This window comes from Poecilia reticulata, chromosome 1 (assembly GCF_904066995.2).
Source record: "Poecilia reticulata chromosome 1, P_reticulata-male-v2, whole genome shotgun sequence".
NCBI lineage: Eukaryota > Metazoa > Chordata > Actinopteri > Cyprinodontiformes > Poeciliidae > Poecilia > Poecilia reticulata.
In genome coordinates, this window is record NC_088830.1 from 12,019,046 (window position 1) to 12,033,696 (window position 14,651).

The 14,651-nt window shown below is 43.2% G+C and overlaps 1 protein-coding gene across 1 annotated transcript in view; it reads left to right on the forward strand.

Moving 5' to 3' along the window:
* pkd1a (polycystic kidney disease 1a) overlaps positions 1 to 14,651 on the forward strand; it is a 75,764-nt gene that overhangs the window by 57,292 nt on the left and 3,821 nt on the right. Inside the window, exons 36-54 of the mRNA XM_008410790.3 lie at positions 612 to 782; positions 878 to 1,021; positions 1,100 to 1,310; positions 1,884 to 2,010; positions 2,091 to 2,201; positions 2,290 to 2,339; positions 2,981 to 3,198; positions 3,281 to 3,359; positions 3,448 to 3,563; positions 9,004 to 9,206; positions 9,916 to 10,110; positions 10,208 to 10,347; positions 10,601 to 10,731; positions 11,611 to 11,707; positions 11,882 to 11,995; positions 12,406 to 12,577; positions 12,673 to 12,963; positions 13,483 to 13,617; positions 13,721 to 14,047. Coding sequence (XP_008409012.2) covers positions 612 to 782; positions 878 to 1,021; positions 1,100 to 1,310; positions 1,884 to 2,010; positions 2,091 to 2,201; positions 2,290 to 2,339; positions 2,981 to 3,198; positions 3,281 to 3,359; positions 3,448 to 3,563; positions 9,004 to 9,206; positions 9,916 to 10,110; positions 10,208 to 10,347; positions 10,601 to 10,731; positions 11,611 to 11,707; positions 11,882 to 11,995; positions 12,406 to 12,577; positions 12,673 to 12,963; positions 13,483 to 13,617; positions 13,721 to 14,047 — 3,032 coding nt within the window. The remainder of the gene's footprint in view (positions 1 to 611; positions 783 to 877; positions 1,022 to 1,099; positions 1,311 to 1,883; positions 2,011 to 2,090; positions 2,202 to 2,289; positions 2,340 to 2,980; positions 3,199 to 3,280; positions 3,360 to 3,447; positions 3,564 to 9,003; positions 9,207 to 9,915; positions 10,111 to 10,207; positions 10,348 to 10,600; positions 10,732 to 11,610; positions 11,708 to 11,881; positions 11,996 to 12,405; positions 12,578 to 12,672; positions 12,964 to 13,482; positions 13,618 to 13,720; positions 14,048 to 14,651) is intronic.

Sequence of the window (14,651 nt, forward strand, 5' to 3'; positions counted from 1 at the left end):
AACTTCTTGTGTCTAGGATAAGCAGTATTTCAAAAGAGCTTATGTTTTATAAACAATAATAGTACTTGTTATTCATTTGGTGTTAAGAGATAAGCAGGGTTTTTTTCTGGTAACGATTTGCCACGAAGTATAAATAAGATTTTTACTTTTGTGTTGAATGACTGTTTTATATTATCAATGACAAAAAAAAAATGTTTCACTTTTCCTCAAAATTCACCAACTGCACAATTCATAAGTAGTATTTCAAAAGAGCATAGGAAATCTTATGTATTTTGAAAAATAACAATATTTGTTGTTAATCTGTTGCTAAGAGATGAGTGCATTTTCTGGTATAAAAGTGCTACGAAATAAACATCTGATTATTAACTGATTAAGGGAAATTTCACAACAAATTAAAACTTGTGCACACAAGTCTCACTTTGAAAAATGAGTAAACCTCTGATCATCACTGCCCAGAGGTTTACTGGCCAGTAAACCTCTGGCCATTACTGGCCAGGTTTACTGGCCAGTAATGGCCAGTAAACCTGGCCATTACTGGCGTTACTAACTGGTGTTACTAAAATAGTACAAATTGCACTATTTTAGTAACGTCCCCTTTTCTGTCCGTACAGGTACAACTGCTCACGTAGGAATTAGCCTGTACGGACGTGAGTGCCGCAGCGGACACCGCCATCTTGACAGCAAAGGAGCGTTCACACGCAATGCTCTCGATATCTTTCATATCGCCACGGACACCAGCCTGGGCAGCGTGTGGAAGATCCGCATTTGGCACGACAACAAAGGTGAAGAAGAAGAAGGTTTCTGTTTAAATGTCACTCCATCATTAAAACCTGTTTTATGAATCTGTTGTAAACGTTACTCACTGCTGCCCCCGCAGGCCTGTCTCCGGCGTGGAGGCCGCAGTACGTGTTGGTCAAAGACCTGCAGATTGAAAGCAGCTACTACTTCCTGGTTGAGGAGTGGCTGTCAGTCGACAATGAGAGAACCGGTGGACGAGTGGAGATCGAAGTGGAGGCCACGGGTGAGTACCGGACATCTAAAAACGCTGCTTGGCGTCGTCGGTGTGCTCACGTGAACGTATTTGTTCCTGTTCTCCCAGAGGAGGCTGCGCTTCGTCGCCTGCCTCGACTCCTGAGGTCCGAGCTGCAGAGGGCGCTGTGCGAGAGTCACCTTTGGCTGTCTCTGTGGGAGAGGCCCCCCCGCAGCCCCTTCACCCGCCTGCAGAGAGCCACATGCTGTGCTGTGCTGCTGCAAATCATCCTGCTGGCAAACACCCTGTGGTACAGTATCGTAGTGGACAAAAGGTACAGGTGTGTGAGATTTCCATCCTGTTAAAATTGTGCAGCAAACGTTTTCACCTTTTATGCTACAGCCACAAACTTCAGTTCATTTTACTGGGATGTTGTGAAATATATCAATAGACAAAATAATTAAGTGGAAGAAAACAAATCAAAATCTGAAAACTCTATTATACCGACACCCCTAAATGAAATCCAGTGCAATTAGTTAAAATTCAGAAGTCACTTCAGCAGATTATAACGGTGTGTGACTAACTTAATTTCATTGCAAATCCATGTTTTCATCAACGACCTCGGATGTTTGTTATAGAATATTAGTGAACAAGCAGCATCATAAAGACCAAGGAGCACAGCAGACATGACAGCTTGCCAGATGATACATGTTTCAGAAAAGTGACATTCAAAACTCAGGAGGCCTTGATGCAAATTTGTGGCGAAACTTTCCAGACTTTTATTTGTATAAAACCATATATTGTTTTCTATGATTTCTGTAAAAAAAAAAAAGTTTGAGGCTGTAAGTATGAAAAGTTCAAGGGGCTGATGTGGAAACGCGTTTACACCCGTTGATTTCATTTCGTCCCGCAGCCAGAGGGCGGTCTCCCAGCATTCCTCGCTGAGCGGAGAGACACTGGCAGCCGGTGTGGTGGCCTGTCTGACCGTCTACCCCCTCTACCTGCTGGTCTTCACTGTGTTCAGAATGAGCCGCAGCAAGGTGCCGCACCGCTAACCGCGTTCCTGTTCCCTGCTTCGACACAGAAAGCTCAGAGTTGACGTGTTTGCGTGTGTCTCCAGTCTGTGACCGTGGAGCAGGTGTCGTCACAAGTGGATCAGGAGTCGGTTGAAATCGACGACCTCCTGGAAGACTCTATGGGAGGAAGTTCTTTCCTCTTTTTCAACGGAGAGGTGAGGTTTACTCCGAAGCTCAGAAGTTTATCGAATAGAAAACTGTTTTATCGGTGCGTTAGTCTGTCTGTACGTCTCTGTTCCTCAGACCAACTCAGAGGCAACAAACGTGGATCTGCCGTCTCCGTCTATCAAGAGGTGAACTAATCTTCGCTGCCTGTTTTAAGACTGTGTTGCTCAGAGAGGTCACGAAAAAGCAAACTTTAAAGAAAATGAAAGGAAAGAAAGAAGACTGCTTTCTTAGAAAAAATTGACTGTACTGGTGAAAATATTTTTATAATATCCATTTAATATGAGATGAACAAAACCTTTTCTTACAGTCACCACTCAACTTTCTCAAGGCTGTTTGATCAACACTTTTCATCGAAGAGATGCTCTGTGTTTCAGAGAAACTCAGGCCTAGTCCCTCATATATCTGAATAGTTCTGGAAACTAATAAACTCTTATGCATTTTGGCCTTTGATCCACACAAAAACTGTTTAATGTCACTGTACTATTTATAAAAATTCAGACCAACGGGGAGATTTGAGAAAGCTTTGTGTTTGTGTGTATTGATGGGAAAACAGAGATTTGGAGTCATCCACATTATGGTCTGTGACAAATAATGTGCAAATATATGGGTTTGGCATGTTTAAACATTTGTGCGGCTTCATGTGGATGAAGGCTTTTCTGAAACCGATCACGTGTGTGCAATATTTTCTAAATGATGTGGTGGCGATATTTGTGGTTTCATGTGGCCTCGGTGTTGCTCTCTAATCGTCTTCTGCTGCTCTTCTTAGTGAGGACACCTGGGACATGCCAGAGGAGGACACGGATGACCGGGACTGGCCGGAGCTGATGAGTGAAGAATCGGTGATGGGAGGGGCCGGACACGGGGCGGGGATGCCCAGGTTGAAGAGGGTGAAAGGGAGCAGGTACCTGGGGGACGACATGACCCTTAACCCCGAGGAGGATGAAGGATCCGATCCGCAACACACCAAACATTTCACCTCATCAGGTAGCCGCAGCTTGAAGGGCGTAATGTCAGATCAGACACTTCAGAGGTCACGGCATTGACCTTGTGCTGCTTCCTATTACAGATGAGGATCTGATCAAACACATCCTGGAAGACGGGCAAAACTTCTTTCCTCAGGCAGACGAGAGCGAGATGGCCGATCTGTATGTTATTCTTCTCTTATTTGGTAACATTTTGGCGAACAAGAACAATTTGCTGGTGTTTGAGTTAAATCTATGACTTCTACTTTAGGTCAAGTATTTTTGGGGACAAGACAGAAGTGATTCTCCTTCAGAAACTCGGTGAACCTCTTAATCTAGAATCCATCAGGAGGGATCCACCGAAAGCAGCTTTCACCTCAAACACAGGTCTGTTTCACAAAGTGTGTGTAATTCTAACCCCACTTTATCTCTGGAAAATTACAAGTATTTCAGAGCTGAAACAATTAATCGTGATCAGGGCCACCGCCAGGAATCTTGGGCCCCATGATAAAAATTAGATTGCCTTCTTCCCCTCTCCCCCCCGTGCAGCTGCTGTTACAATTTTTTGAGTCTATTTGACCCACAAAAAGCGTCACAATTTCAAAGGCTTGCAACTTTCTTTCTTTGGTCCATTACTGATTCTAGGACAATATTTACTGCTCATGAATTTTACATACAACAGTCCACATATAGTATGCAAGTAGGTTGCTTAATTTTTTCTGTTACCGAAATGTCTCTCCCCACCAGCAACAGTCAAAGGCAACATGCAAAGTACACATAAAGCAATCCAGACTAAATGTGCTAATGCGGAAAAACAACATGGAAAATAGTTTATCTGCGCTCATTGGTAACTATGCTAACCAGACTGAACATTTACAAAAGACTATGCTAGTTGCAGCATAGCACAGAGCGAGGGGAGGGAGGATGAGCAGCCGCATAAGATTGTTTTTGACAGCGCTAAAACCTGCCTCCTGCCTCTGATTGGTTGTTTCTAGCACAGGGAGAAGGCAGAGGAAATAGATTTTTCACAGATTATCTCTCATACCATACTGTCACAACATGACAGTTTTAACAAATATGTAAAAAAATATTTTTTTAAATAGTTACATACTGCAGCTTCAATTTCACTTAGGAGAGGACGGGTCAGAAGGGACGTGGGTTAGAGCTGCTGCTGACTGACTCGCCTGTTGTTAAGTGGTAAAAGGTACAAGGGACAAGTTAAATATATGAATATGTTGGTAATTTATTTCCTTAATTCATTAATTGCTAGTGAAATGGAGGCAAACAGTAGTTTGTAGCATAGTTTGTAACTATGCTCAGTGGTTGATAATCTCACAGTCTACTCACCTCTCTCGGAGAAAAACTGGGTTACAAATTGACACTCTTGTCTTTTTCTCTCTCTTACCTCTCAATTTTTTGGAAAACATGATTTTCTAAATTCTTTTAGTAGCAAAATAACCGCCACACTCGTTCTTGTCTTGTACTGACTGCCGCTGAAAAGGTCACTCTCAAGCACTCCAAGCAGGAACGAACCATTTCATGCAGATCAGTGCAAATATGGATGTGTGCTTTTTGGTCTGGAAGTGATAACATTTAATTTTTACTGATAAAAACAATTTTAGAAAACACAATATAATTAATTTTGTAATTGACAGGGTCCCATTTTATTTAATTTCTGTGAAAAGAAATTGTGGGGGGCCTTTTGTTGGTCAGGGGCCCTTGGAATTGTCCTAACTTTTCCCCCCACCCCTGTGTAGCATAACTTATTTTATCATTCAGTTTTGAACAGTGCCTAGGCTAGCTACGCTGACAACATGCTACCCAAAGTCAAAACAACAAGTTTATGGAGAGTAACTATGGCAACCAGTGACAGTTAAAAAGCCCACTGACACTTTCTGCAGTCAGGTTGCTGTGTTAATAAAAAATCCATCAGACAAGCCAGCTCTGTATGCACCTGAGGAGCTCAAGAAGTCTGCTGAAAGTATCGAACAGCAGGACTCTTCAGTGGTGACTGAAAATGAATCGAGCACCAAAGCCCTGGAGACGGTGGATCAAAAAGGGGGCAGACAGTCACCAGAAAGAGAGTCCAAGGTACCAGTTAAAACCTGGTCGGAGGAACACATCCCTGTTGACCAACAGATTTTATATATATATATGTACAATTTTACATGTATTTATACAATTTTATTAAATTTCTATAAAACAAAATTGAGGGCCCCCTGTTGGTCAGAAGTCCTTGTAATTGTCCTAACTTTTTCCCCTATACCAGTGGTCCACAAACTTTTTCTTGTGAGGGCCACATAACTTTTCCCGTCTCTGGTGGGGGGCCGGAGTCAGTTTGTAACAGAAAAAGTGTGACGATTGCAGGAGTGCCTAAATGCAAAAATATATTGTTTTCCAGAAAGCACAATCAAATAACTCTCTGGGTTCTTCACAGAAAAAATCCAGGAAGGATTATAGTCCGTATTTTCCGAACTATGAGCCACACCGGACTATAAGCCTCAACCCCAAAGTTTTTTTTTTGTCTTTTTTAAACCAGTAAACGTACACATCTAAGCCTCAGATATCTGCCGGTTTTCCACAACGATGCAGCAGAGGGGGGCGGACACCCAAAATCTGAGTCATAACAGGTCAATTGAATATCACATTTATTATGGTTGAAAAAGAAAAAGTTGCCAAGATTAGATTTAACAGAACTGATTACGGTCGTTTCCGAACGGTAACTGTACAGTAACACGTGCTAAATCAGTGGTCCCAACCTGTTTATTACCGCGGACCGTCAAGACTTGGATATTTTGTTGCGCCCGGGGGAGAGGGATGAACAGTCGGATAAGGCTTCTGCATGTTGGTGTTCCCACTAAATACTGAATATGACCTATTTGGATTGTCTTGGCCCTTTTATCGCAGCCTGTGGGGTTTTCCCTGACTGGGAACGAGAATACGGCCTGTTGAATGTGACAGGTAGCCAATCAGAAAGCACGGTGACGTCAGAACAGAGGGGAATCCCAAACAGCTGACATATCGAGCAACTGAGTCCAGTGGATATCGGAGATATGTGGAAATGTTTATTATTAAATCTAAAAGGTAATTATTATGTTTATTCAGTTAAAAATGTTAACTATGAAAAAACATTCACCTCCAAATCATAGTGCAGCAAATAAAGCGGCTGCTCCGTCGTCTTTCATCTATCGCCTTTTCTTTTTATTACATCCTTTATCTCTTAAGATGACTCCACAAACTATCTCTATTGCTTCTACATTGTCATCCGTGTTTGGTTATTCTAAATTCCCGCTATGTTGGGGCTTTTACTGGATTATCCTCTGGAATCGGGATGTTCGTGACTGGAATCGGTTCGTGTTGCTCCTGCCTTGGACACACGAACCAATCGAACCTGTTAGACTTTATCAGCTCTGTGATCACAGAGGTTTGGAGAATCGGCCGACAATTCTTAAATCTTTCCGTCTAAACCAGACTCAAAAGCTCTACTCATCTCCTCTCGACCACAGCCCAAACGCTCTGACTCTGGTCGCTATGGTAACGTTTATATATCCCTTCAAAATAATATACAGAAAACGAACATTTTACTTTCGTGAAAATTTTAACTCACCATAATGACTAACGGAGCCCTGAGCTTGTTTCTCTGCAACGAGACGGTCCCATCAGGGAGTGATGAGAGACAATGACACCCGAGGTGTTGCTTATATCCACAGCCTGCTTGGTCTCTACGTGGCGAAGCAGTTTGAAGCTTCATTGCCTCATTAGCAGCCGGTTGCCGCATGTTACGCAGAGCGGGCTTGTAATGTGGAACTCACCTACCGGTCCGGGATAAATCCATTCTCCTGTCTCTTCTTTGGGCCTTTTCCCCCTTGCAAAGAAACTTTCCAAAGACATCTGATCTGTTTCTTACTCATTTTGATGTTTGTGGCCTCAATGTTGGCACGCAAGTAACCAGACTTCCAATGATTCACTTCCTTTAAGAGCTCCCTGGTGGTTGAAGAAAAATCCACATATAATCGGCTTCTAGTCCAGAAAATACGGTAAATAAAAAAAACTCTGAATGCTTTCTGGTATTGTTCAGGGTGCTGGACCAAATGTGGAGGCGGGCCGCGTTGTTTGGGGACCACTGCCCTATACGGTGTATAGGGAACACATTCAAGAGTTAATTAAGCCTGAGCTATACAAGAAATACTTGCAGTATTTGGATTTCAAATTAAAAAAATTGTCTGTAAATATCATCTACCCAGAACTCTTCAAATGGCATAGTGTTAGCTTCACCTGGCTCAAATTTGGTAAAAATAAATAAAAATCTGCTATTAAGCACCTTTTGACATACAAAAGGCACAAAAATGAGTCATTTAATCTACAAATGATCAAGCAAACACTAAAGGAATGCTATGCTGTTGTGTCTTTGGCAGTAATGTGTTTATTTTTATGTTTAAAAAAGGAATTGAATTATTTATTTGCATCTTTTGATGCGTTTTTAATGTCTTAAAAAAAAGCTTTAAGTGATTAAATGGACTCGGCTGCACAGTGGCGCAGTTGGTAGAGCTGTTACCTTGCAGCAAGAAGGTTCTGGGTTCGATTCCCGCCCCCGGTCTTTCTGCTTGGAGTTTGCATGTTCTCCCTGTGCATGCGTGGGTTTTCTCCGGGTACTCCGGTTTCCTCCCACAGTCCAAAAACATGACTGTCAGGTTAATTGGCCTCTGCAAATTGCCCCTAGGTATGAGTGTGTGTGTGCATGGTTGTGTGTCCTGTGTGTCTCTGTGTTGCCCTGCGACAGACTGGCGACCTGTCCAGGGTGAACCCCGCCTCTCGCCCGGTACGCTAGCTGGAGATGGGCACCAGCAACCCTCCCGACCCCACTGAGGGTGTAAGAAAATGGATGGATGGATGATTAAATGGAAAAATCTGCAGATCGTGGCAATTATTTTATTTATATCCGGCCGTTTACTACGAAAATTTTGTGCAATACATTACTGCACTGTTTCTGAAAGTTGAGACACACCTTCCGGTAACATATATTCGATTTCTATTGTAAAAAAAAACAACAACAAAAACAATTGGAAACAATGTGTCATAGTCATACACTAATTTGTGATATTTTATCACCAAGAATTTATACAAACAGTGAAGTAATTTTGGTTGTGAAAAAACATGAAAAAGTTGAAGAAGTAAGAAGATTTTTCCAAGGCGATTCACTGACTGAATGCTAAATATATAGCAAATTGATTTACATGCTGGTCTGGTTAAACCAGAATCTGAAGAATTAATGTTAGCAAAAGTGAGACATCATTACATACACTTATAATCTTATCTTAAAAACGTTTGAGAAATACTGAGGGAAAAGATCCTGGTTTCTGTTAGCATTATAATGGATTTCTATGTCAACAGAAAGCAGTTAATAGTCAGGTGTATTTTTCTTGTTACTGAGATTTTCAGATGAGTTTGGTCAACTTTACATTGCTGAAAAAGACAAGAAAGTCTCTCCGCAGCTCATTATGCAACTTCTTAAAGGCCAGGCTGAATCGACCTGGTTCGGTAATCTTCAGAGTCGGACTTTAAAGGTCACACCTTCGTCTAGCACCGCAAAATGTAACGTTCTCCATATTCATTACTTTTCTAAAAGATCCAGTCAAAACAAATATAAACTTTCAAGGGAAAGCTCTAATTTTCTAAGTGTTAATACTATTATTAGCAGGGTCTAAGCTACATCATCTCCCAGAAAATCTCTAAAAGGTCAAGTTGTACGAGCATTTTCTCAAGGCGCTGTAGTTTTTCCGATTTTTTGTTGTGTTTTAACCATTGATTCCTGTTTCTGTGGCTCCAGTTGTGACCGATGTGTGTCGTCCCCGGCGGTTCCCTCCCTGGTGTGGACGGGCGGCGCTGTGGGGCAGCTGGGCAGGCATCGCTCTGGCCAGCTGCGTTTCCATTTGGGCGGGCCACGGGTTCAGTGAGAAGGTGGCCATGATGTGGTTAATCTCCTGCTTCGCCAGTTTCTTGTGCTCCTGTCTGCTGCTGGAGCCAGTTAAGGTAAACACACCCAAACTCTTATCCTTAATGATAGCAGTACATGATCCACAGCCAGACTAATTTCTAATTTCATCATGATTTACTTGTTCATCAGTTCATATTAGGAATGCAAACAATAAATTAACTCACGATTAATTGTCAGTTAAGGGTTTATTGGATTAAAATTAGTTTGAATTGATTGATAATGTTTGTTTAGACTCTTTTAAGGTTGTCGTGATTTTGCAAATCAGCAGAGGGCACAGCTGGTCATCTTTAAGCAGAGCCAGTTGATACAGAAATAAAGATGGCAGCATGCCCAAAAACAGGAAAGAGAAAACTTTACGCGGTTCTGTTTTGGAATATAAACACTCGACAAACTCCCTAACTTGTCACCTTAATGGCGCTCATTCAGCTGAGCTTCATGACGGAGCAGCGTCAACTTCAGGATGTGATGACAGAAAAGCGGAGAGCATAAAGCAGAAAGTTGTTAGTCAGTTGATGAGCTCAATCAACTTTAGATTAACTCATTCATCGATAACTTGTATTGAAACTACTTCTCTTTATGTTTCTTGCACTTACGTGATGTTTGCTTTGGCTAAATATGCTCCAGTCTGTGTTTATTTTAAAATGATAAAATCTCAAGTGTGGTTTTTGAGTTTATCAGAGTCAGCACCTCTTGTCGGGTGCAGGTCCAACGTTTGCAGGCCTAACAGCTGCCCTCTGCTCGCAGGTGCTGTGCGAGGCCATTTACTTCGCCGTGTGTGTGCGCCGGCTGCGTCCGGAGGACAGCGACGTGCTGGTGGACTTCCCACGGGAGGAGCGAGTGGTGCAGCGGGTCGCCAGGGTGAGACCGCCGCAGGGCTTCGCTCTGTCTCAGGCCCGGCACCAGGCCCGCAAGGTCCACATGCTGCACACAATGCTAAAGGTCGGTGGGAAACAGAGACTCTTATGCTGGAGGCATTCAAATCTTTGCTTTGTTGACTTAACAGAAATGATTGTTTCTGTTGTTTTTTTTCTTGCAGAATTTTCTGGTTTACATGTTTTTCCTGCTGGTCGTCCTGCTTCTGAACTACTCCGACTCGGCTAAACAGACGCACAGCTTGAGACTGCGGACTCAGCTGCAGCAAGCCCTACACACTCCAGAGTACCACACCATCAGCAGGTGCTGCTCACACAGTGGAGTCGTGGTTTTAAAATGTAACCTGCTGTTGATTTTTTTATCAGTCCCATTTGGCTGATCTGTCAAGTGAGGGGAAGTCATTTGGGGGTTTTTTTAGACATTTTTGTGAGCTTGAAATGAACAAAAGAGAGCAAGGTTCATCAATAAAAGCTAATTTGCTTTTCCCTGCCCACTCTGGTGTCTCTTTTGTACGTCTCCTTTGTGCAGGTGACGAATTAGTTTCTTTGTCTTTCAGACGAGACGACGTCCTGACCTGGCTTAATGGATCTCTGCTGCCTCGGCTGCTGGATGAGTCGTCTCTCCTCAGAGACACAGGAAGCCTGCTGCTCGGCTCCCCGAGGCTCCGACAAACCCGGGACATACAGGGTGAGTTGGCTCCATCGTGAACTTTGATCTTTAACCCACCAATGAGTCACAGCTCCTCGCTGACAGTAGTTCATTTGTAGAGATTTATTTATTTGCTCTTAAGACTATTTACAGTTCCTGTGAGCTACGTCTGCACAACGTTAGGCATAAAGCATTTTATTACGTCTAGTTTATTTGTATAACATTTCAGCAACAAGGCAGCTCAAAGTGATTTACATCATGAAAACATCATACCAATTATGAAACAAGTAATAGGGGGAAGAGAAACAGAGGCTGCGGCGGCAGCGTGTCGGTTGGTCTGTGTTACCCAGAAAGCAGTTGAGCACAATATCGCAACACCAACACCGTAAGTGAAACAATGACTGGGGCAGACTACTATATAAAGTACTCGGGGACCACTTCTTTACAAATGTGGATGTGTAATAATAGAGTATGGAACAAATTGGCAACCCAAACTGAAGCGTCTATTCTATGCGCCTTATAATACGGTGCTCCTTATATATGGAAAAAGTTTTAAAATAGGCCATTCATTGAAGGTGCGCCTTATAATCCGGTGAGCCTTGTAGTGCGGAAAATACGGTAAGTAAATTAATTCAAGCAGCTTTTAAAAAGCATAAATATGCTCTAAGTGTTATGACTACCAAGAATCCCAAGAAGTGTCTCTGTAAAATCATCCCTCTCTCTCTCTTTCTCAAACTATTTGACTGTTTGTCTGTATTGATGAAAATGCGACCGAAAAAGATATTTTGAAGTCTTTTTTTTTTTTTTATTCAGTCAATAGCTCATCATGTAAGTCTTATTCTGTAGAACCGATGGAAGTTAAAGATGCTGATCAGATTGTCGTTTTGCTCATATTTCACATTTTTCCTCCGCCTGCAGGTGGTTTCAGGCCAAGAGAACGATCACCTCTCTTGGTCACATCCCCGACCAGAGGCGCAGAGAATGACACGGTCACTGGTGCGATCCACACAGACTGGTAAGAAAAACATTGACAACACTGTCAATGTGTTGTCAATGTGGTCATCCAAACCGGCTTCATACGGTTTGGATGGCAACAATTTCTTTCAAGCATATGAAAGAAATTTGATCCTTTTTTTTGTTTGTTTCTTTCTAAGTAATCTTAACTGTGTTCTTTCGCTTACTTTCCAAGGGCTCGGATGGAGGAGTCCGACAGCAGAAATGTGCTTCTCCACTTTAACAGAAGCCTGCAGGAGGCCTCGTCCTCCCTGCAGCAACTGCAGCAGCTGCACTGGATCGACCACAGGTAACGACGGGACTGCAGGAAAATCTGGAGATTTGGTTTGAAATTGAGAAATATGTCCTCCGCTGCACAAATATGTAAAACATCTCACAAAAGTATTCGTACTTCTTCAAACTTTTCACATTTTGACATGTCACATCCAAAGGCTCTGACACATTTGTTTGGGATTTTATTACAAAATAAAGATGGATTCAGTCTTTCATTTAGTTGGGACAGCTTTTGTTTTAGGTCCCTAATGTTCACAATGGAGAAAGCAACAATTAAAGGTGATAAACGTAACTTCAACCCTTCTGCCTTTTGAACATTTCTTTTGTAATAAAGCTTTTTACACAAGCACATTTTTTTTTAAAAACGGTAAGTGAAACGTGCTGAAGACGTTAGTCTGATGTTGGTGTGTATGTGTGTGTTTGCAGGACTCGAGCCGTGTGCGTGGAGTTCTCCCTCTACAACGCCAACACCAACCTGCTGGCTGTTTTCAGGTTTCTGTTTGAGTTCCCAGTTTCTGAGCGCGCTCAGTCCAGCCTGGAGCTCAGTGTCCTCACTCTGTGGCCGATCACAGGCCTGGACCTTCAGCTTCTTCTCACGGTAAATTCGCCTCACGCAGGCAGCGAGACGTGACCGAAACCTTTTCCCTCCGCTCCTCTGACCTCTGACCTCTGCGTCTTGTCTGCGGTTTCCAGTTAGTCGTCCTCTGCCTCATCTTGTACTTCCTGGCGCGAGGGATCCTGGGGCTCCTCAGGGAGGGCTACACGTACCTGCTGTCGTTGTGGAGAGTGCTGGGCGTATGCAAGCTGTGTCTGGCGGCCTCTGTGTGCGGGCTCCATCTGAGCCGCTCCGTCATGGCCAGGCAGCAGTGGACGTTGTTCCTGAAGCGACGCCGCGACGCCTTCACCGACTTCTACCCGCTGGCCAGGCAGAGTCAGCTGTACACCGTCATGTCTGCCATGCTGCTGTTCATTCTGGTGCTGAAGGTAACGCAGAAAAAAAGAAACAAATGAAATGTTGAACACTCGTGATGCTTGGTTGTTTAAAAGGATCAGTAATTGTGTGAAACGCTGAGAGGCAGAGAAGAGAAAACAACATTCAGCTGCAAAAAGTTTTAGGGTGAAAATCAAATTAAAAAAAGATATGTATAAAACACTTATTGGCTTTCGCTGTGCGTATGTGTAATAATTCAGGAAATAAATCCATATTTTATTGCAGCAGCTAAACGTTACTGTAGTTCTTGGTGAGATTTGGAGATTTTTCTTCTTTTTTTTTTTTTTTTACCAGAGATGCAAAGAGAAATCAGGCTGGATGCATTAACTAGTCAGAAACAAAACGTAATCAATTTACTGTCAGTGAGGGCATCAAATCTGAGTCCTATTAACGTTTATTTGGTGCTTCTTGGAGTTGCTTTAATGAGGGAAATTAACTAAAGTGCATGTGAAGCATTTTCCCTTTGTTCATATTTATTGAATCCTGTATTCCCTCCCCTGTTGGGCACTCAGGCGTCGCACCAGTTGCGTTTCCTCCGGGAGTGGGCGGTGTTCGGCAGAGCTCTGCGCCGCTCGGCCTGGGAGCTCCTCGGAGCGGCGTCGGCTCTGCTGCTGCTGCTCCTGGCTTATTCCCACGCAGGACACCTGGTCAGATACCCCCCACGTCCCCACCCATGATTTGCTCATCTTCTGATGCAATTTTTAACTTTTGTGTAACATTTATTTTGGATTGTTTTGCCTCCCCCTGCAGCTCTTCCACTCTGTGCTGGACGGCTACGGCAGCGTGAGCACCGCCTGTCTGTCGTTGTTGGGAGCCGGGGGGAGGGGCCTGTTATCGTGGCTCCCTGCCTCGACGATGACCGGTCCCTCGAACACCGTCTCCTCCCTGACGTTCCACGCGACCTTCGCCGTCCTCCGGCTGGTTTTCCTGTGGTTGATCGTCTCTGTGCTGCTGAGGAACTACCGGCGCGCCCGAGCAGAGCTGTACCGCCCCGCCGTGGATCTCCAAGACTACGAGATGGTGGAGCTGTTTGTCAGACGACTAAAAATGTGGATGGGACTCAGCAGGACCAAAGAGGTAAGCCTCTTGTTTTACATCCGTGGTTAATGGAACCTTGGCCGGTTTGTGACCAGGACTCACCTCAACGTGAGACAGAGAATTTGTTGGTGTTTTCTCGAGCACGTCATTCAGATTGACAGATTTGGGAAAGTACGCATCTAGCACCACAATCTAGAAAATATTTTTTTGCCCCCAAAAAAGGAAACAGATTAAGTAGATTTTCAAATAGCACACCATCCACAGCTCACTGTGCATTTGCGAGGTATACAAGGTCGACAGTCGTATTCGATAAACTAGAATGCTTTCTGATGAGGCTCATTTATCAAATTTAAAGTACTTTTAGAGGACAACATTTAAGCTTTTTTTATTAAACCCACAATTCTGTATTCTATTGAAAACTCATCATTCTGAGTACCTTATAAATGATTTACTAATACTGGAAAAATGTCATATTCACTGTAGCAAATACTCTGACAGAAAGCCACACTTTGCTGTTTTTACAATGAGATCAAGTATTATATACAAAGTGATAGGGTTTTTTTTGTTGAAAAAACTAATGTTTTTGGGGTGACCCCAAACTTTTGAGTTTGATTGTATTTGGCAAGAGTTTTATAAGGAAAAA